Below are 20,969 nucleotides of genomic sequence, written 5' to 3'. Positions count from 1 at the left end.
GGGAAATGTGTTCCCTGTAACACTGTTTGAAGATAAACTGCTACACGAGAAGTTATGGTGGTGGGCCCGAAATAGTGAAACTGTAACTCTCCTGGTAGCTTTTTAGCTCTAAACAGTGTTCAGGGACCCATGTTTTTCTTTGAGTAAAGTTTGTGCATTCAGTTCAGAAAATATAGCATAGATTGTTTCGCTTCTTCAACTTTTTCACAACAAATTTCACAACCAAATCTACATAGTGCACCTTTAAAGAACACAACATTTCGAGCCCACCCAGTACTCTGAGGTCGACATTCAATTTAACCTTGCAATGCTGGTTTTAGAGACGTTTATTCTTTAAGGATATCCACAAAACTTCAAATCAACAAAATTAGCCATAAAATGTTGTTTTTTTAAAGTAACTGCTGAGTAAGGAATTTTACAGAGAGACTTTTTTTGTTTGTGTTTCTGATGTTTTTGTGTGTCCGTTTATATACTATTGAATTTACAGAGAAAATGCATAAAGGGTAATTTTTTCTAACCTTCAGGTTGATTAACGCTCTTCTTGACTCATCATTGTTATTCCCAGTGTTTAGTATGCAGATGAAAAAGATTAGGACTAACTCTCTGCTGCTGTTATTTATGCATAAACATTAGCCATAGCTACAGCCACAGAGCGGCTTGTCATACAGAAGCAAGTAAAAGCAAATAAGGTGAGTGAACAAAATGATTTACACTTCATGAAAGAAATGCTCTTCTCTTTTACAAATGTTAGCTGATTGGCTCCTAGAACCAGTAAAACTGATTGGACCTGTAAATTAAAACACATCCATGCACACATGCAGGCAGAGCAAATGACACAGAGGCACGTATAGAATGAAAAGAAGAAGGCAACTGACTCTTCAACTGTTCATTTTCGCTTTCTGAGTGTGTGTAGCAATCAGGTTAAACACCACCTCCTCCAGGTGTTTTCCCAACCAAAGGGTAAGGCTCTGGAAAAATTACAGTCTCCACTTCCAACCAGCTTTTCACTTCTTTTTTTCTTCCATTTACATTTTTGGCTTTCTGTTACAAATTCCTATAACTTCCTCTCTATCCAAATCAGTTTTTCAATCTATAAATCTCTGACTATGGCTTTATTTTATTTCTTTTGCTCAATGGCTTTTAGTCTCTTGCTGATCTGTACTTTGCTGATCATTGTCCTGGTAGTACTTACTGCACTGTATAATGATCCTAAACTCAATGACAGCCTGCAGCTATGTGAACTTGATGTTTTGTGTGTGTGTGTTTGTAGTACAGGATAATGTCGCAGCTCGCGGCACACAAGTGTTGATAATTATGGATTCCAGCCATTCCTGGGCTTCACCTTGCACAACCTGAGCTGACTTCTGATAATGTGCTTGACACCTATACTAGTCTTCTGAGGTTTCTCATTTTCTCCCTCGACCATAAACACAATGCTATCGTGAGTGTTTTTTCCCCCTCATTATATTTCCATGTCCAGACAACATTTATAGAACATACTATTCATAAACAGCTCACTATAAGTTTCACTCGCCCAAAGATCACATCAAACCTTCACACACACACACACACACACACACACACACACACACACACACACACACACACACACATATGCATACATCCAACTCAAAGGAGACTGTCGTCCTATTAGGCGGCTGTGGGTCGCGGTTATTTGATATCTATCAGTTGACTCGGCTGGCACCACATAATGAGCTTGTCAACAGAGATTTTCATCATCTCTTGATTATTCCATGGTACAAATCCTGTCAGTGATGAGTTACTATCTCCCCTCCATGAAGCATATAGACAGGATAACAAAAAATGGCTCTTGGTGAGCAGATATCAAGGCCATGAGTCAAGACATTCAAATCTAAGCTCAACCATCATGTTTCTTGTAGGAAGTTGCATACTGCTTAACAGAGAGAACAATTTAGGTCAAAGATGAGATCAGTTTATAAATTACAGTTACTTCCTATAAAAAGTTGTCTCATAGCTCCGTGTTCACACCGAGAAAATCAAGTGTTTTATCTTGTATGGGATGTTTAACATCTGCCAAAGTAATTGTGTTTTTTGTCATTTTTTGATCTTCATTCCATACATCTGAATAATAGAAAAACATTCTGAAAAAGGTAGAGCCCATTACCTTTTGGTTCTGCACCTTACACACAGACAAGTAAATAATGTTGACCAAGAGTAAACCCAACTCAAAAACAAGCAATAAATGCTGTAAACTATTGCTTATATATGGCATTACCATGAGGTTTAACTAGTGTCAAAGCTTTATGAGTGAGGTTAATCAAAATTTCAGTAAAATTGTGTTTTCAGATGACATTTATATTGTATCTAAAATAGTAATTGAAAAAAATACATTTCTAATAATTGTGTAGGACTTTGGTCATAGGTATTTGAGCTACCAGACAAGTCTAATCCAACAAAGTGCTTAAAGCTTGCATCCATGTGCATGAAAGCTGAATGTTGCCTTTTATGGTTTTCTTTCTCTATCTATACAATCAAATGTAATTCATAAATGGCCCTTTTTATTGATAGAACAGCTTTTGTGTGCTTGCTTGCTTGCTTGCTTGTCTTTAAAGTGACAGTCAAGTTTCATTATGAACATATAGTCTCCCTTTAAAACAGACTCAGTGCTGCAGTAAATTCAACACTTTTCAAACATTGTGGATTCTCTGAGTAATCTTAACTAGCACAGTGGGCTTGGCCTGACAGTATTGGGTGGGGTCCAGCACTGTGGAAGGGAACCACCAGAGTACCTGCTCCTGTTTCCTTCCCGGGATATCAGAGTTAGCGGCCGGTGAGAGGTGACACTTGTGGCCCCTCCTCCTCCCGTCGAGTCCTCCTGTATCTACTGTAGCAGACCGGAGACCGAGCTCAGTCAGGCGGTGTCGGGACCGCTGCGGGACTGGGTGTGTGGGAGTGTGTGTGTGTGTGAGAAAGTTTGAGTGTGTGTTTGCGTGGAAGAGCATAGCAGAGCAGAGGAGGGAGAGGAATCACAGGAAAGTACTGAGCACTGAGCAGGTGAGTGCTCCATCTTTTCCTTCCGTCTTTGCTAACATGACTCACGCCCACATAACACAAATCACTTTAGTACACTTAACTTTAATTACCGTGATATCTACAGGGGCAGGGAGTTCATGTCTTACTCTTCTCATTGTGAACCTTTATTAGTCTACTATAAATGTTGTTCTTTCCACTGAAAGGCAACCCCCTGTAAATTATTCTTTGGACTTAAATACGCACTTTGTCCTGTTTTTAGGTTATAGCTTAGTCTAAATGAGCTTTTCTTTAGAACTGTTAGCTTGCCTTGTTGGACCACTATGTAAAAAAATGACAACTTTAATTAAAAGTAGCCTAACTGAACACTGGTTTAAAGCTTTGCAAGGCTTTTGTAGAACTAAAGATACCCACTAACTTCACCTGTGATAATAATGTGGTAGTTTTCACTGAAAACACTGGTCATTATTGGTTACTGTTGTTTTAAATGCCAGACTAATTCTAGCCCACTGCCTTCATATTATTGTACAGCTGTATACTGTCCTTATGAGCCCATAGCTGTGTTGAAGTGTTGTTTGTATTTTATAAATATATTATTAGTCCACACAGCAACATGTGAAGGGCAACTTAAAGGCTGAACTCCAAAAGCAATTTTGCATGCAGAGTTTTATGTGGAAAGTTTTATTGGTGCACACCTGAAACCAGGGTTTAGGTGTGTTTTCAGCTGAATTCTGTGATGTCATCCAATATGGAGCTTACCCAAGTGCAGATCACACACACAGACAGTGGACAAAACAGTTAATTAAGCGATGAGGTAATCTTATGGCTAATTAAAAATATCAGACCAAATCAAAGAGAGGAGTTGCCCCGACATGTGGAGCGGAAACTTCAACCAAGGTTTACAGTTGAAAGGTTTGGTTAATGATGACTTGCAGTGTGTGCAGGCAATGTGTATGTGTGGGCCTGCACTCTCACACCGGTGGCTCGTGTAATGCCTGGGAGCAGGGAGTCTGACACTGTTGCACACATTCCTCCAAGATTAACCAGCAGCAGGTTAATAGAGAGAACGGCTCAGATTTACAAACTGAAATTGTATGAATGAAAGTTTTTTTTTGTGTGTGTGTGAAAAAGAACCATTGACACAGTGTTTTGTTGCTTCTTGTTCCTTTGAGCTACCTATAAGAGTCTGAAGTGTTGATTTTTAGGTGAGGGGTAGCTATTCCTTAAAAGGGGACTCTATTTGTGACATTTTCTGTAAAGAAAGGAACCACTTGAGAGAAAGCCATACTAGCATGTATTTAATTTCACCAGCTTGTCAGGGTATTTAGACATTTGTGTGTTTGCTGGTACATGTTCCCATGGCCTTGAAGGCTTAGTCTAACTTTAATCAGCTCAAGAACCTGGCCTCTCGCCCCGCTGTTGAGATCAACTCTAACCTGAAGGGTTAAGAGGATCCACGGGGCGCTCAGACCCCAACTAGCCATGTGGGAAAGAAGGAAGCTAACCAGCAGCCGTTGATTGACGAATGATTTACCAATATGTGGGTTTTGATGACATGGCATGAAGGGTGTTCCCTGTAAATGTGTTTTCTTAACAGACTAAAGCAGTGGTTTTGCTTGATTAACTCAAATATATATACCTCCTGAAAAGTAAATCAATTCTATAGGTGGTGCTTTTCCTGTCAATGTACAGACCAATTTATTCTGGTGCTGATTTCCAGGTGGCTCAGCAGCTTTGTTTCAGTAGATAATGGTCAAGGGTGACAAATGTCCATAGGGGGACAAATAAGTGTGTTTTTGTGAGAGGATGCTTTAAGTGTGATTGTGATGTGTGTGCCTCTGAGCATGGTTAATCTAAGATCAGGAGGCCTCTACGGGGACTTCTTACTGCTGTCGCCCACCTTGTGCTCTATCACTGCGTCTATGATATCTGAGCCTCTGTTAGGGCCTCTGCAGACTCAGACTCATTATCATTTCCCCTGATAGAAATCAACCCCCCCCCCCCCCCCCCTGTTTGCAGCTTGATGACAAGACAGGCGGCATACACCTCGTCCTTTTTATTTCTGTCTCTTTTTCCTGTTTTAAACACTACAAACATAACATCACATATTTTGTAATCTAAAAAAGGGAAATGCAATTTCCTTGTGTTTTCTGAGGAAGTTTGAAGAACTGAAGAATTCCCGTCTATCTCTCATTAAACAGGAAGTTTCTTTGATTGCCCCTCTGCTTTTTTGCGATTACTTAGTTCTTTATGCCTGATTTATACTTCCGCGTCAAATCTACACTGCAGTGTACATTGTAAGTTCATGTACCTACTTAGATGCCTATTTATGAAGCCTGATGTGAACCTCCTTAAAAATGTATAGCTTGTAGCCTAGTGGAGGCTAAAGTCCTTCAAGCGCGCGGCCATGGTTTGAATCCAACCTGTGGCTTCTGTTTCACGTCTTTCCCCACTCTCTCTCTCCCCAATGTCGGACACTCTCCACTGTCCTGTCTCTAAAATGAAGGCATCTGCAGCATCTTGATGATTCCCTCAGGAAGTCATCATCTTTATTTTTCGTTTGACTACAGCTGTGAGACTGATGATTTGGATGTCTGAGAGTGTATTACTCACTCACACACCTTTGGCTGTATATTAACTTCAACTATCCTTTTTGAACTTTATGCTGGCTGTACCTTCATGAAACGAGACAGTAGTTGCAATTAGAGCTGAGCTCAGAGTGCCTCAAGGCCATGACCTACCACTTTGTAGAGATGAAGTGATGGTCCTTTTTAAGTTGCACACTAACAAATCCAGTTTACACTAACATCATTTGAGTTTCAGCAGTAACATAACGAATGTTGCAAACATCTAGAATACTTTGATGGTAAAGAATAGGAGTTACATAAATGTTTAAGTAGATTATGGGACTTTTGTGCTATTCACCTGCGATTTTATACAAAACTTTTTAAATAAATATGAGAAGGAGGTGTCTGTGTTCTTTTACCTTTGCAGAATGATGATTACTTTCAATGAGTTTCTCACTCCCTGTTAGAGCAGGTAACAGTGCAGTAATAGGCGTTTTGGAAATGCCGGGTTGTGTGTCAAACAGTAATTTGCTTCCTTTCTGGATACTGAACTTTCCAAGGTTTTCTACCAAATACATTAAGGATGATCTGAGAAGTGTCAAAAGAGATGGCTACAGTTTAATTTTCTGATATGATCTCACTGCAGTGTCTTCCTGGCTAAAGCTCTGTCTGGTTGATACACTTTATTCAACTAATCCACAAGGCTAAATGATATATGTGGAGTATTTTTTTTTATCAAGGGCATTAGCCTTTTTGGAAAGAGAATTGACCTCTGTCAGTGTCAGCAAGATTGTAAAAACATTTGGTCAATTGGGGAAACTTGGTCATGTTGTGTGTGTCCTCATGCCAGGCCCCCTCCCTGCAATGATGATTAACAAACTCAGTGTTTCCGTGTTCATTTCCACTTCTCACCTGCTGATTTCCTTACTTTTCTAGTCCAAACATGAGTGGAGGGATTATGTGGTTGATGTGTGTCTGCACTATATTTAATCGCCACAAAGGCTCCTTGCTGGCTGTCTGGTCATGCCCTCACGTGAGCTTTTTTGTTGGTGTCTAGGGTGTGTTCTTCTGAGGGTAGTTAAACATTAATTTCTGTTATAAATCACTTCAGACCTCTAAACAGCTCTTTGTGGATCTCTGACTAGATTTGATTCAGAGTGTTGTTGTTGGGTAGAAAATCAGAAAAGATTGGGCAAAAATAATGAAACAAATTCTGCAAGAAAACTGTGCTGCATGTGCATAAAAAATAATTCAGATACTTAAATTCTGTCATGGTGTGTTTGTATTATTTGTGTGTCTTTACGCTGTGTCGGGTCAAGCCTGACCATTGCAGGTTTTATTTTTGAACAATAAGCCTGCTGATAGTGAAGGGAAAAATGTACCGATTACCAATCTGACACTTAAAATACAGATTTTATTTTAAGGCTGGAATGTCACCCTTTTTTTTCATCCTTGAATGTTACCCAGTGTTGCATCCCTATGACTATGCAATGGTACTCAGAAATCTGCTTTCTTAAAAAGAAAATAACTTTCTTAAAATAATATCTAATAACATTTTACAATCTCGAACAATCTTGTCCTGCAGACAGTGTAGCTGTAGAGCTCGCTGAAAAAAACCCAACTCTGAAATCATTTCCGAATCATGCCAAGCATTGTTTCTTGCTTTAAATGTTATTATAGCGAGAATATGGAAAATATACACCAGTACCTATACCTCTATGATAGGTCAATGTTAGCTGACAAGATGTTAGCAAACTTATTGGTTTGGTTCTATCAGCAGGCCAGGGCTTGCAAATACTGCTGTTGCCATCACTGTGACATCTTGGAAATAAATCTGTGGTTTATTTCAAAGTCTCCAATTCTTTGATGGAAATAAACCAACAGATGATCTGATTCAGCCAATGGAAGGAGCATGTAGTAAATCTATAGTCAATTTTTTTTTCAAGTCAAGCCATTGCCTACATGTACAAGTACTCGATTCAGTTTGTGGGAAGTGGGTGTATCATAATGAATTTTTTATGACACCTTGAACATCCAAATTTGGCACCTCAACAGAATACTTGAAAATGTAGGCTGATTTTGATCCCAAAAGGCTTAACAGAGATGATTTTAATAAAGCTTGTGAAGGATTACACACAATGCTAGCTGTCACCAAAGAGAAAAGCAAAGGATTGAGGGAACTGTTCTGAACAGCTTCTGCTAAGGATGCTAGCTTGACTCATGATATGTCAGGGGTGTTACAGTAGAAATTAAACTGTGTTGACTGAAACATGATTGGGAAACCCTTGATTTCAAAGCAGCCCAAAAGCACCAACACAAAAACCCTTTACTGCTACTGGCCTGTGTGTGCACAGGTGGTCTGGGACAAAGGCTAGAAGGGCTCTGCAGTACAAGGTATTAGGTATACTTTATTTGAAGTCTTGGTCAATATCTCTCTTTATTGGTAATCTTTTTAAGCTGAATGAATCACCTGAATAAATATTCAGACGGGATTAAGAGACTGAATTAACTTCACAGGTGATGAGTTGGCAATATGCATGCAGTTGATTAAGGAAGTTTTTAAAAACAAAATCTTTTCTGTTGTTTAACACTATGTTTCAATTAAACTAAAGTTTTTGAAGACTTAGTGTTCAAGTGATCTCTTTTTATCAAGTCGAGTAAAAGGTTGAAATCAAAAGAAAGTGTTTAATTTGGGTCCTTTTTAAAACTTGTTGATACCTGCACATGCTTTTTAAACATTATTTTGGACTTAATTGATAGGACAGCTGAAGAGAGATGAATGGTGAGGAGAGGTTCGAGTAACTGTGCATCAAGGGCAAACCTGAAGCAAATGTGTTGAAGACTATAATCTCTGGGTGCCCTATCGACCGAACTATGGCACCCCACTTTCAAGGGTTTTCCAAGTTAAACTAATGAATGATTGGTTGGTTGAAAATGGTCAAATTAAAGGTATCAAGCCTTGGGTGGAAGAATTTATAATATTTGTTAGTCAGAGTTTGTGCAAAATCACAACAAAGGTTATCTCACACTTAACGTAGAGGGCAGGTGTAGTATCAAAACAGTTTAAATGTTAGTAAGACCTTGTTAACTCCATCTTTGAAATGATTTTCATAGATGTGGTTTTAAGGTCATTTCTAATAAAGACATTATACTGTAGGTAGTGTTGATAAAGTATGGCAGCCAATTTGACAGAGCTATTGGGATACATCACAAGAATAACACTGGGATCCTCAGGCCTATATAAAAACACATTTTCTCTCACTGTGGTGCAGGTAGCAGCAGCTGTATTCATAGTCACCTTTGCTTTCCTTGTAGTAAAGGTAAAGCAGACTTCCTCTATGAGCTCATCTGTGTGATCGAATTCCATTTCCATCCTCTTCTTGTTTTACAATTTTTTAACAACAATTCAATTCAATTCAATTTTATTTGTATAGCGTCAACTCATAACAAGTGTTATCTCAAGACACTTTACAAAAAGCAGGTAAAAGACCTTACTCATTGTTATGTTACAAAAAGCAGGTAAAAGACATTACTCATTGTTATGTTACAAAAAGCAGGTAAAAGACCTTACTTATTGTTATGTTACAAAAGCAGGTAAAAGACCTTACTTATTGCTATGTTACAAAAAGCAGGTAAAAGACCTTACTTATTGTTATGTTACAAAAGCAGGTAAAAGACCTTACTTATTGCTATGTTACAAAAAGCAGGTAAAAGACCTTACTTATTGTTATGTTACAAAAGCAGGTAAAAGACCTTACTTATTGCTATGTTACAAAAAGCAGGTAAAAGACCTTACTCATTGTTATGTTACAAAGATCCGGCCTATCCATCATGAGCACTTTAGCAAAGCAGCAAAAGTTACAGTGGTAAGAAAAAACTGCCTTATTAAAAGGCAGAAATCTTCGGCCGGATCCCCGGCTCATGACGAAACAGCCTTCACAGGCCTAGACTCCGCCGGGCTTGGAAAGGGATAGGGGGAGAGATGGGATAAGATGCAGGAGAAGGGATAGGGAGCAAGGGGGTAGGGGGAGGCAGACCGTCCATCAACAATCCGGTGGGGGGGGGGGGGTTGTTCTGGCTCAAGCTGTATCATATCTGCGTTGTCTGTGTTTGGCTCAGTCCAAAAACCTGTTGTTTGATGTGTACAGACACTCAGACAAACACAAAGTCAGGCTTATCGTGTTTTTGAGTTCAAGGATATGGGAGTCTGGGATTGTTTGGACTGGTGGCTCAAGATTTCTTACAGAAGTTATAGTGGTGGGAATTAACTTTCTGCAGGGTTCCTCTTATCTTATTGCTGTGTGTGTTTGCATCCCAATCTTTGCCCAAGGTCTAGGCCACATCCCTGCAAGCAGAGAGGGAACAACGTCACACCATGGAGAGGTTGACTTTCCTCCTCTTATATATTTATTATTTAACTTTGGCTACACTAGTGTTTTCTATTGATGACCTAAATGGCTCAGTATTTGTTAAATGTAGGATTGTAAAAAGTTGCCTTTCTCTTCAGGATTGTGATATGGCTTCTTTTGGAGGTTATTTAAAAGTTGTCTCATAAGTCAAGTGCAGTGATTGAAGTTCCCACAGCCAATGAAGGTTTGAGAAATCCTTTTTTACTCATGTTTGAAACATCTAAAACATTTCTGAAGCATTTTCAGCAGTAGCTCCAGCAGCCTCCACTCTGGTTTCTATGCGACATGTTGAGTCCTTTTCACCCAACACCCCCCCCCCCCCCCCAGCAGAGTTCAAAGGTTACATCACCAGAAAGCTGTTGATGTGAAAGCTGCTTTGTTCTCCCTGCAGTTTTGTATTATTTGTTTAGTGTGAATCACACACATGCATGCACAGAACCCCCACATGTATGTAGCCCATCGTGTATGCAGAGGCAGTAAGACACACACATGCACTACTCACTCGTTCCTCTTTTGTAATCCTGAGATTCAGCAACCTTTTGAATTATTTAAAAAATATTCATTGATGATTTTTTTTAAATTAAAGGCAAACAAATGTGTTTTCATGGGGTAATTAGTAAAACAAAGAAAATGTGTTTGATGATTCAGAACAAAAATCTCAATCAATCTCAATAAAAAATGTCTCACTGGCTAAATAAGCAAACCTTTTTGATACCTTTACAAAACGTTATGCAAATGTTTTACTAATACTAAAAGTGAGTCACACATGACTGTTGCTAGTTCATTCCTCCAGAAAGAATGAATGACCAAGACCAAACATGACCAGACATAAACTTTTGTATTAGAACTGACCTCCATGGCCCCTGTCCAAAGCCTCAGTTGATTTGTCACCTCCATACACCAGAAGACTTTTAGAAAACCTTTAAAAGCCTAACATCAGGCACCCTCTCCGATCTACAGAAAATGTGTCAGCAACTATCAGAGTTTTTAGTCAAAGACTGAGGATCTCAAACTGCAAGACTACAACAACATTCCTTTTAAAATGATTTCCCATCATGCACCTGGTGGCAATTTAAAACTACTTTTGAGCAGAAAACCAAAAAGGCATAACTGTTGGAGTTGTGGAGAGAGCGAGACTTCCTCTTTGACGTGTCCTCCCCTTTGCATCATGATGGAGTGGAGAAGGAAAAAAGGTGGACAGAAATTGCTACGGCCTTAAAAACCCAGAATAATGATTCAATTCCTATCCCTTGGTTATAATCATAGATGTCCCTGGTGAGAATGCTATAGCTAACAGGAGATCTCAAGGGCCTTAATCTATAATGAGAAATTTGAATTTTCCCTATGTTTTAAATAGACTGCAGTTTTCATTCTTATTGCAGAGAGGAACTTGGGGTTGGTCAAAGTAGGACTATCATGTGGCTGCTCTTGCTAAATGTTTGCGTTGCTTTGGCGGTGTGGACAGTGGTGGTACTGCACCCAAGCTCTGTGGCCTAGTTTAACCCAGATAGTAAATATCTCTCTTCGTCCCTGTCAGTGTCACCTCTTTATCCTTCCTCATTTGTTTTCTTGTAGGTTTTCTTCTACCGCCATCCTCCTTTCTTCTGTCTTCCTTTTAACTTCTCTCTCTCTCTCTCTCTCTGGCCTCCTCTGCCTCTCTCACCGTTCACTTTCCCCCAGTGTCCAGAAGAAAGGGGTGGTGCATTCCAAAAGCCTGGAGACCATTCCCCTCTTTTCAGCCAGTGGCCCACAGAGTGACAGAGGAATTAGAATAAGAATAGCTGTCCATTCACCCCGGTGCCCCAGTGACGAGCCGGAGGGAGTGAGAGAGGGCGAAGTGGAGGGAGGAGAGGAATAAAGAGGGGGTCCCCGCACACATGCAGCGTTCCCATTGGCGGGTGGCGTTCCCTCTGTTTTTACATCGCTGCCGTCAGTTGTGCTTTCAAGTTTGTTTTAACATATTCTGGCGCACATACACACCTCACATGTGCATGCACGCGTAAATATACACATTGGGGTCCAGGGCCTGCACACGTGCACACACGGATACGGGAACCCACACACATGCACACGCTGTGATTTGGAGTTAACAAATCTGACCACGCAGTGCAGAGGAGAGAGAGGTGACCTGTGGCTGTGTGAGTATGACTCTATGATCCTCATTTTAATGGATGACCTGAATACCTGATAGCATTTTCACTGATGTGTAACATCAGCTTAAGTTATTTTAACGTCCTGCTGATTTTGGTGAATGAAATGTTAGAGGTGATGACAGCAGCAGGTCACATTTAAAACTGTGTGTCGCCTGTGGCTAAACTGTCAACTCTTTTATCTGGTAAGCTGTTAAAATGTAGCAGTGGGTATTAGTTAAACAAGGAGCTGATGGGTTTAGAGTCCCTTAGCAACTGCCTTGTGGAATAATATGAAGTTCATTGTAATGGGCAGCTGTAATCTTTATCAAAGTAATAGTGTTTGATTATTAGCGTTGCTCATCTTTGCAAAGAAGCTTCATTAGTCTTATTTCTCCTCTCAGAAGTAGATTGAAGGCAGCAGTTAACCATGCTGTGTTCCTAAAAAACAGACATAAGATAGATGAATTATACATTGTTTGGTTTTGCTTATCCTTTTAGTAAAAGTATCTGTTTAACATTGTCCTGCAGGTGCAAAAGTTTGTATTTAAATGTTCCTTAATGTGACCTTCACAGTTCAAATGACTTGAACATGCATCTGCATCAACTGGGATCTAATAAACTTCTGAATGAGTTTTCCTCCTTTACCGACGACACTTTCCTTTTTCTCCTAGTTTTGCTCTTTCCTCCTTTGCACCATGCTTCTTCTCACACTGGTGCTGCTGTTTTAAGAGTCTCACAGTTTATGAAGTAGCATGTTGCTCCTCCATAAAACTGTATTTAGGCTGCAACAGTTAAGATTATTTTGAACAACACTGTGTACTAAAAATAGTGATTAGTACAGGATTGTGAAAGCAGAAATTCAGTGGTTTGCAGCTTTCTCTTCATTTGGTCCATATGTCAGGGAAGGTCATATTTTTAAGGATGTAATACCAACACCTCAACATTTCCTTACCTAAAAAAAACTTATTAAGTAAGGTATTAAGCTAGGTGAAAATGAAAATGATATTATTTTAGGTTCCCAATCATTAAAAACTGTCGTCCCTCGACAGCAATGATGAGTTTGTAATGTATACTGTAGTTTTTTCCGATTTCATGACTAAGTCTAGCATGCAGAATGGTGTCCCTAATATTAGTACGTAAAAAAGATTAAGTTGTAAAGTGTTAAAGCCAAAGCAAATGTTAATTCATGCTGAATATGGAATTAGTATTTCAGTGTCTTGAAAACAGGAGCCTTATTGTAATGGCTGCAGCCAGCAGCTTAATACCGATGTAAATCCATTGAACTGTGATACACTGTGGGTGTGAGATGTCGTGGGGTCCCTCCTCTGTGTTTCCGCCTTCACCAGTGTGAGCCTCGGGCCACGTGGACCTCCTTTTAGCCAAGCTGAGTGTGAAAAATGCTATCCAACTGAGACCTTCTTTGGATCGCAAACCTTGAATTGTGAGAAAGGTTAAGCTACTTGAAAATGAAGAAGTCTTATTTGTCGGATGATGAGCCGGTTCTCCCTCTTGACATCAGTGGCTTAATTATGCTGCAACACTAGCTGCAAAGTCTCAACAGAGTCTGTTATTTTGTCTTTCTGTAGGCACTTAATCTTAAAGTGGAGGTCAGATTGTGATACAGTTTGTACTCTTGTGTGTCCTCTGTTTTTGGGTGTTAACACAAGGAGAAACAGTTTTGTCATTGACTTTGTCACACACTCAAATACTTCGTTTTCTTTTGTTACAGCCACAGAAACTGCCTGGTTTCCTAGTGTCCAGGCATCCTGCTGTCCATCATGGCCGTGTATTTGTCCCTCCTCATGCTGGGTGAGTACAAGACATAAATCTGTTTGGTCTTTAGCTCTCTGAGGGTCCTTTATCTTCTAATTTGAGTTAACTGAACCACATGAACATGAGGCTTTGGTTTTGTTCCACTTTGAGTGAATTGGCTTGGTTTGATTTTAAAGTGTAAGCAAAGCTAATGACTGAATATTGTTATCATATATATATATATATATATATATATATATATATATATGATTTAAGCATGAATTAAATAGCTTATCTGTAATGAGAACAATCTGCCGATGCTGTTTAAAGGAACTGTTTAATGAAGCAGGATCATTTGGTAACATAAACAGTAGAGGCATCAACATGTGTGTGCGGGGACTTTCCCTGCTCTCTCAACAAGTGAAAGGTAATTAAAACAAAATAGTGTGTAGTATGTTTTTGCCAATGCAAATACACAATATGGCAGTTTTTCATACAAGTGATTGAAACCTGTAATTAGTGTAATTATATGGTAAACCTTTCTGCTCCTGTCTCCACCTGTGTCATTATTTATTCCTTGTAACAACATTTATGAGGATAGTAACACAAAGCTTTTCACATTTCTTGGTATTTTGATGCATAATAAAAAAACATCATATGTAGAAAGGAAAAAAGGACTACAAATACATAGACATAACTATGTAGAAGGAACACATGTTGGGATCTAATACCATATTTATTCAAAGAAAATGACTTAATAAATTCTTGGCCAGATTTATAATTTCTAATCAGAGTTGACAACTGGTCAAACATTTTATATAAGAAAGTTTTCATATGAGGAAAAGAAGTAAAGATGGCAAGAGAAAAATCTAAATATTATATCAGACAAAGAGAGAATACAATAAGTTCTTTGGCTTCAGAAAAATGTGGCACCTATGGTAGAACAGAACAAAAAGACTGATAGTAGAGTCTTCAATTCAAATCAGTGTGACTTTCGGGGTGCCGCATAGCCTAGCGTTGATGTCATGCGACCCATGTACAGAGGCTATAGTCCTCATCGCAGCGACTGTGGGTTTGAATCCATCCTCAGCTCTTGGCTGCTAGTCATCCCACTCTCTTCTCCCAACATTTCCTTACTCTCTTCAGCTGTCCTATCCAATAAAGGCAAAAAAAATCCCCTAAAAACCCATTAAATGTTGGTGAACCTTCGATCTTCATCCCTGTCATTAAGAAGTTGTTATTTGTCTCAAAGCCAGAGAAAATTCCTCTACGTTAACATTGTCACTACATCCAGTCCATATTATTTCATGCACGTTAATCACAGGAGTGTCACCACAGATGTTTGACAGGATTGTCTTTTCCTCAAGGGAACAGGAAGTGATGGTTTGAAGTGAGTTGATGCTGCCTTTAAGCCCAGTGGAAATTACATTTGGAGAAGGAATAGAGTGGAATGCTTTCTGACATGCTATTTGCATGCTGTCTGCAATGTTTATGCTGTGACGCAGGACCTCAAGGATGACCCTTGTTAACAGACTCCCATTGAGCTGAATTAGGAAAAAGAAAGCAAACTAAAATGCCTGAATTTATAAATTACATCCACAGTGTGAGTGGGTTTGAGTGTAGCAAACTGCGTGCTGAGAACCAATGAGTGCCTTTCTTGAGAAAGTCATAAAATCAGTTGTCCCTCTCACTTCAAGATAATGAGCAAGCCATAAAGTGAAGTGGATTGAGAACTTTGCAGGGGGGGCGTTTCAGTCATTATCTTTTCAGCCTCAAAAACGGACAATGGAAGAGTCCATGAGTAACGGTTCAGACATCGATCAAACAACTTTTACTGACAGTTAATTTCAGAATCGAGGAACCCTTATTTCACTTTAACTCCCAACAGACTCTCTATCCATCTGCTGCTTTCTATGTAGAAGTCATAAAACTTAAGATAACTGCAATATCCACATTTTTAAAAAATTACAGTGATTTCCTGAAAGGTGGCTGAAACATGGTGGAATCTCACCACATAAATAAATACACTTGAAGTGATATTCAACATGAACTGCTGAGCTAAGATGTCACTCTTACCACAGCTACTTCCCTGAAGGAAACGGTAGCTGCGTCCCTTTGCTTGTTACAGCACAAGTCAAGTGTGCTCCGAGTGTACTGCTAGCTCCATGACTTATCTTCATGATAGTACTACCTGCTCAGTGTTCAAATCTTACATACAAGCTCACACTAAACTGCTGTCCAGTGTGGAACATTTTCTGCTCCATTTAGCTGTGTTGGAGCTTCAATCGGCTCATGATATATTTAAGCTCCTCTTGTCGTGTTAACTTAAGTTTACTGAGTGAACTTTTAGGATTTGAAAACTCGGTGAGAATTTGGGGCATTTGTGGAATGTGGAGTAAATAATGGGCTTCTGACAGCAGTGTTGGATCTGAGGCACAGTGGACCCTTGCAGGGTTAATTGGTGGCTGAGGGGCTCTTTTTTTGAAAGGGCCACACACAGAACACGCTCACACACACTGACACTATACGGCCAGTTTTAAAGGAGTTTTGTTTAGTTAGTTGGATCACCTTTGTTACTGTTTTTTTTTGGTTTCTCTGGAGACCTGACTTTACCTGCTGAAAAGGAGAGTGATTAAGCGTATTATACATGCCTCTCCCATCGTGCCCACACACAGGTATCTGGGTCAGTCTTTAAGTCAATTATTAACCTGGACTGTATTTATGTGTTACAGGCTGGAAACTTCTTTCAATAGCAGTGAGCTTAAGTCAAATTAGCTTTTGTCTTGGAATGCAAATAAATGAGTGATGAAACAATGAATGAATGAAAAAATTGATATCTAGGGTAAAAACACCAAACAAAGTGATGATGAAAATGGACAACAATTCCAAAGGAGAAGAATCAGCAGGAAAATTATGTTTCCAATATTGTTATTTGTCGTTAGACCTGTAAGGGCTGCTGGTGGGGCACTGTCAAATAGCCTTTATAACATTCTCCACAGCAAAGATGAAAATGAAAGTGTTGAGTATGACATCACTATGTTGTTCTCGTTCCTAGAGAAAGATTGAGACTGAAAAACATGCAACAACATGAAATATCAGTGACACAAGTCAAGGCAAGCAGAGCTGCACTGATGACATCATAGTGATTAGGATGAGTTATGGACCTATGTGGTTCCACATACAGATAGTTTGGTAATACCAGGACTAGGTAGGATTAGACTTGAATCACTTAAGATATAAAGTGTAGATGTATATTAGTGTTTCAATTAAATGTATTGCTTGAGTTGAAAATCAATTTCTCTTCCTTTTCTCAAACCAAAGTTTACATAGCTGACTGTAAAAAAAAAAGAAGAAGCAATGACATGTTTAAAACAAGATTTTTTAAAATTTCAGTCATCACCAAAGATTGAGATGCTCCGACACAAACCCTGGATCTCTGAGCTTCACTTGTTATCAGCAGTAATCCTTGATGTGAAAAGCCTCCACATGGTTTGTTTACATTCCTGCCTCTTAGTCCTCAAGCATAAAAGAAGGGTTAAAGATGTGCAAGACTTTAGTACCATGTGATTGACCTGTATAAGTGTGTGAACAGGTCCCATACTCACCTCTCCACACTTCATACTGTTGCACAACGCTGACACCTGGAATGTTTCCTCTAATGAATAACATTTTCCTCTCTGTCCCCACATTCCTGCTACAGTGCTGTGTACAGGAGGGAGACACCTCAGGGTGTCATTATGTCTAACTCTTCCCCTCTGTGTATTTCTTTGCCACGTGCTGCACTATAATCATGCACAGGTAAACCAGCTGGTGTCAAGTGGAAGTGGTTTTTACATAAAGTCACACCCGTGCATCTTTTTCTCTTTTTCTTTACACATTCCATACTGATGCACAAAAGAAATCACTTACTCTTGTTGTGTCTTTGAGGCACTTTTTTCTGTGTCTGAAGACGTCCACTAGATTCACATTTTTATTAGACAGACTGATTCTAAATTTAGACAAGCACCTTTAAATCAGTGTTGGATATGAAAATAAAACAGTTACAAAGTTTTCCACACGGCCTTAGCTCTGTAAATTGGAAACTAACGTTTTGATACAGCCCCACATTATGAGAAAAGAAATGTGTATGACACTCCGTCCTCTCAGCTGCTGTTCCTATTGATTCTCACTACGACTTCACTGCAGCACCTCAGCCATTTTATTTGGTTCCAGCTTCATTGTTACATAGTGTCTTTCACTGCATTTCAAAGAGAGAGACACATTACTTTTTATTTTCTTGTTTCCTCTCACTCGCTCACGAGCCTGCAGGGAATGGAAGTACATTTCCTAAAGTAATCCCACCTTGGAAGCTTTGTGAATGACGCTTTCAAGAGTAACATTTCTCCAGCCTGAACCAGGCTCTTGATCTCTTTAACTTCCTCTCCTCACTGGTTGAATCATACGTGTTTGTTATTTCTGTGTTTTTATGAAATTAATAGTTAAAAATATACTTAAACTGCAACATGTTTCCAGTTGTAGAAAATATAAATAGACTCAGTTTAAAAATTAAAAAAATTCAAATACAGTCACAAGCAAACAGAATGATACTGTAATAGCTAACGCCCAATTTCCACATACTCTGTGTGCGCCACGGAGCCTCAGTGCCGCACACTATGCCAACGGTTGCTGCCTCTCTAATCAATGAGTGTTTCCAAAGCGAGCGCCGTGGTCCGACTCCAGAGCGTGTCAGCAGCGCCACTACGCTCTGCTACGTTTGAAATACGCTGCAAGTCTGTAGTCGACAGAGGTGGCTGTAGGCACACGTCGGACAAAATAGAAGGACCCAGACAGGAATGCTTCACATTTTTTATTACGCATTTTTTTTAATTTTTTTTTATTACACTGTATCTGTTAAAAATTACATATTAAAAGAAAGGATGGAAAGAAGAACCTTCTGCACATGAAGCACTAATGTTCTTCATGCTGGTTCAGGCAGGTAAAAACCAGGTAAAAGATACGTTTCTGACAGCCCACACAGAGAGGGGGAGGAACTTTGAACATCTCAAATGACAGATGAGTGTTTGCATTAATGATGGCTTCACCTATTTATTCTCAACACCACTGTTTCTGTTTCAAGTCTTTGTGAAAGCTGTTAGATAGAGATCTTTTATAAGTGGCTCACTATATATTAGTAAAATGACTTCATATGTGGTCTATTTCAAAACACAGTCTCAGTCATTCATTAAATCTGTGTGTAAATTGTACCTGATATGACACATGCATGCCTTGACAGAGACTCAGGAGAGGACGTCATACCACACATGGATGTTATCTGTTTCTGAACAGGAAACTGACGTGCACCTGTATATTTCTCATCCCAGTTAATTAAAGTGTGGCTTGAACGTAAACAGTAGAAATTAAACAGTTTGGTAAAATAAGTGTGTGACAATGTTAAGTTTCAAAGTTATTTCAATTTAAAAGCCTCAAACATATCATGCTTTTAGGCTTTTCAATTGAAATAGCTTTGAGATCAAATCACAGACAGAAGTAATTTTGCATTGGTTGATTTATACGGTAGTCAACTTGCAATGTATAATCTCATTCTTAATTTTTAAACAATATACCCTGATGACAAGTACAACTTAATATTTATGTGATTTAAACAAACAGTTTGCTCAGAGTTCTAAAACACTTCATGTTAATTCCTTCCTTGTTAATTGTTCAGCACCAATACACCAAGTCAAATTCCTTGTATGTGTAAATGTACCTGGCAATAAACCCCGATTCTGATTCTGATGATAAGGATATTAATGAAGTGATTAAAAAGTTTTGATCATTATTGAAACATTAATATCAAATATTTGATCAATATGAAATACATCCTGACTAAATATATTGATGAGTAATTCCCCCAAAAAAGACTGAATTTAAACTCCCTCTTGGTTTGTTGTTTTCCTGCGCTGTGTTCACGTGGGACGGGACGATGCTTTATTCAACTTGTTAATGATTCGCTCAGAAGCTCAAATGTTTCATTTACCTGATTGGCTGATCCCCTCCCTGTCCAATGGTTAAGCCTGATTCATACGTTCAGTGCCGAATCTATTCTGAAGTTGCCTATGCTGTTGTGAGCAGAGCGCTACATACTTGTGTGGTGGTGTGTCTGCGTAGCTCTGCAATACTCCGACTAAATACTAGTAGGAACATTTCAATTCAAGTTTTACCTCTAGTTTTTGTTTCGGATTCAGTCTCTGCTCGTCTGTGTTCATCAGATCAACCATCACACTTGCTTATATGTCCTGCTCTGTATGTTTTGACTCATCAGTACTGATCACATTTCAAAAAATTAAATTAAACAAATAGGTTTTTACACATGATGACAGTTAACAATGACTTTCTTGATTCATCTTGTCTCTGTCAAGTGATGCACATGCACAGTACCGAATGTGAAGTCTAACATTTTATATTGAGGGACATTAAGGTGACTCTTTGGTGCCTTCAAGGCAAAGACTATTTGACCAGAGAATGAACTCATTGTCCAATTCTTCTTGTCAGGTGAGGTCAGGTGAAGTCAGTCTTTAAGTTTGTGTATTTTTAAGGAGTTATTTGAGCAAAGTGGTAGGACCTGTGTGATCCTCGGCTTCACACACACATTTGATATTATTTGATATTGGTCTAATTCCCCTCTGTGTTCAGACAATTAATTCTCTTTGAGCCTTGAATCTGTAAAAAACAAACACTGACTCCAGTGTCAGTATTTCAGCTGTACCTTGTGTTTTATGTTTAACTAGGGTGTGTTTGATCCTTATCTACAGTCCATAGGTTTGCTTTATATCCCATTCTTTATGCACACACTTATCATGCCTTCACCATCCTTCACCATCCTTCACCTGCCTTCACCTGCCTTCACCTGCCTTTTCTATGTGTGTAAATAACCGTCTCACTTTACTGTAATCCATCTTTACACCTGCTGTATTGTGTGAGCAGGAGAATAACATTACACACTGATCATGTGGTGTATTTTCTGGCAGGTTTATCAGTAAAATGTTCCAGCCAGGTATTGTTAATGCTTCACTGGAATTCAGAAAATCTGCCTGTGTAAAATCTTTTACTCATGGTGG

General features: G+C 39.1%; 1 protein-coding gene across 2 annotated transcripts in view; it reads left to right on the top strand.

The window, feature by feature from the left end:
* The first annotated feature begins 2,815 nt into the window (after positions 1–2,815).
* Positions 2,816–20,969, top strand: part of lamb2l (laminin, beta 2-like) — a 51,824-nt gene continuing 33,670 nt past the window's right edge. The window contains exons 1-2 of one of the 2 annotated variants that reach the window (XM_020635347.3): positions 2,816–3,036; positions 13,850–13,929. In XM_020635347.3, the coding sequence (XP_020491003.1) occupies positions 13,899–13,929 (31 nt within the window). In that variant the 5' untranslated portion in view covers positions 2,816–3,036; positions 13,850–13,898. Of the gene's footprint in view, positions 3,037–12,108; positions 12,127–13,849; positions 13,930–20,969 lie in introns of those variants that run through there. The other variant, XM_065961403.1, reaches the window with a different exon arrangement.

This window comes from Labrus bergylta, chromosome 12 (genome assembly GCF_963930695.1).
Source record: "Labrus bergylta chromosome 12, fLabBer1.1, whole genome shotgun sequence".
In the NCBI taxonomy this organism is placed as follows: Eukaryota; Metazoa; Chordata; class Actinopteri; order Labriformes; family Labridae; genus Labrus; species Labrus bergylta.
This window is presented reverse-complemented; position numbering and strand designations above follow the sequence as displayed.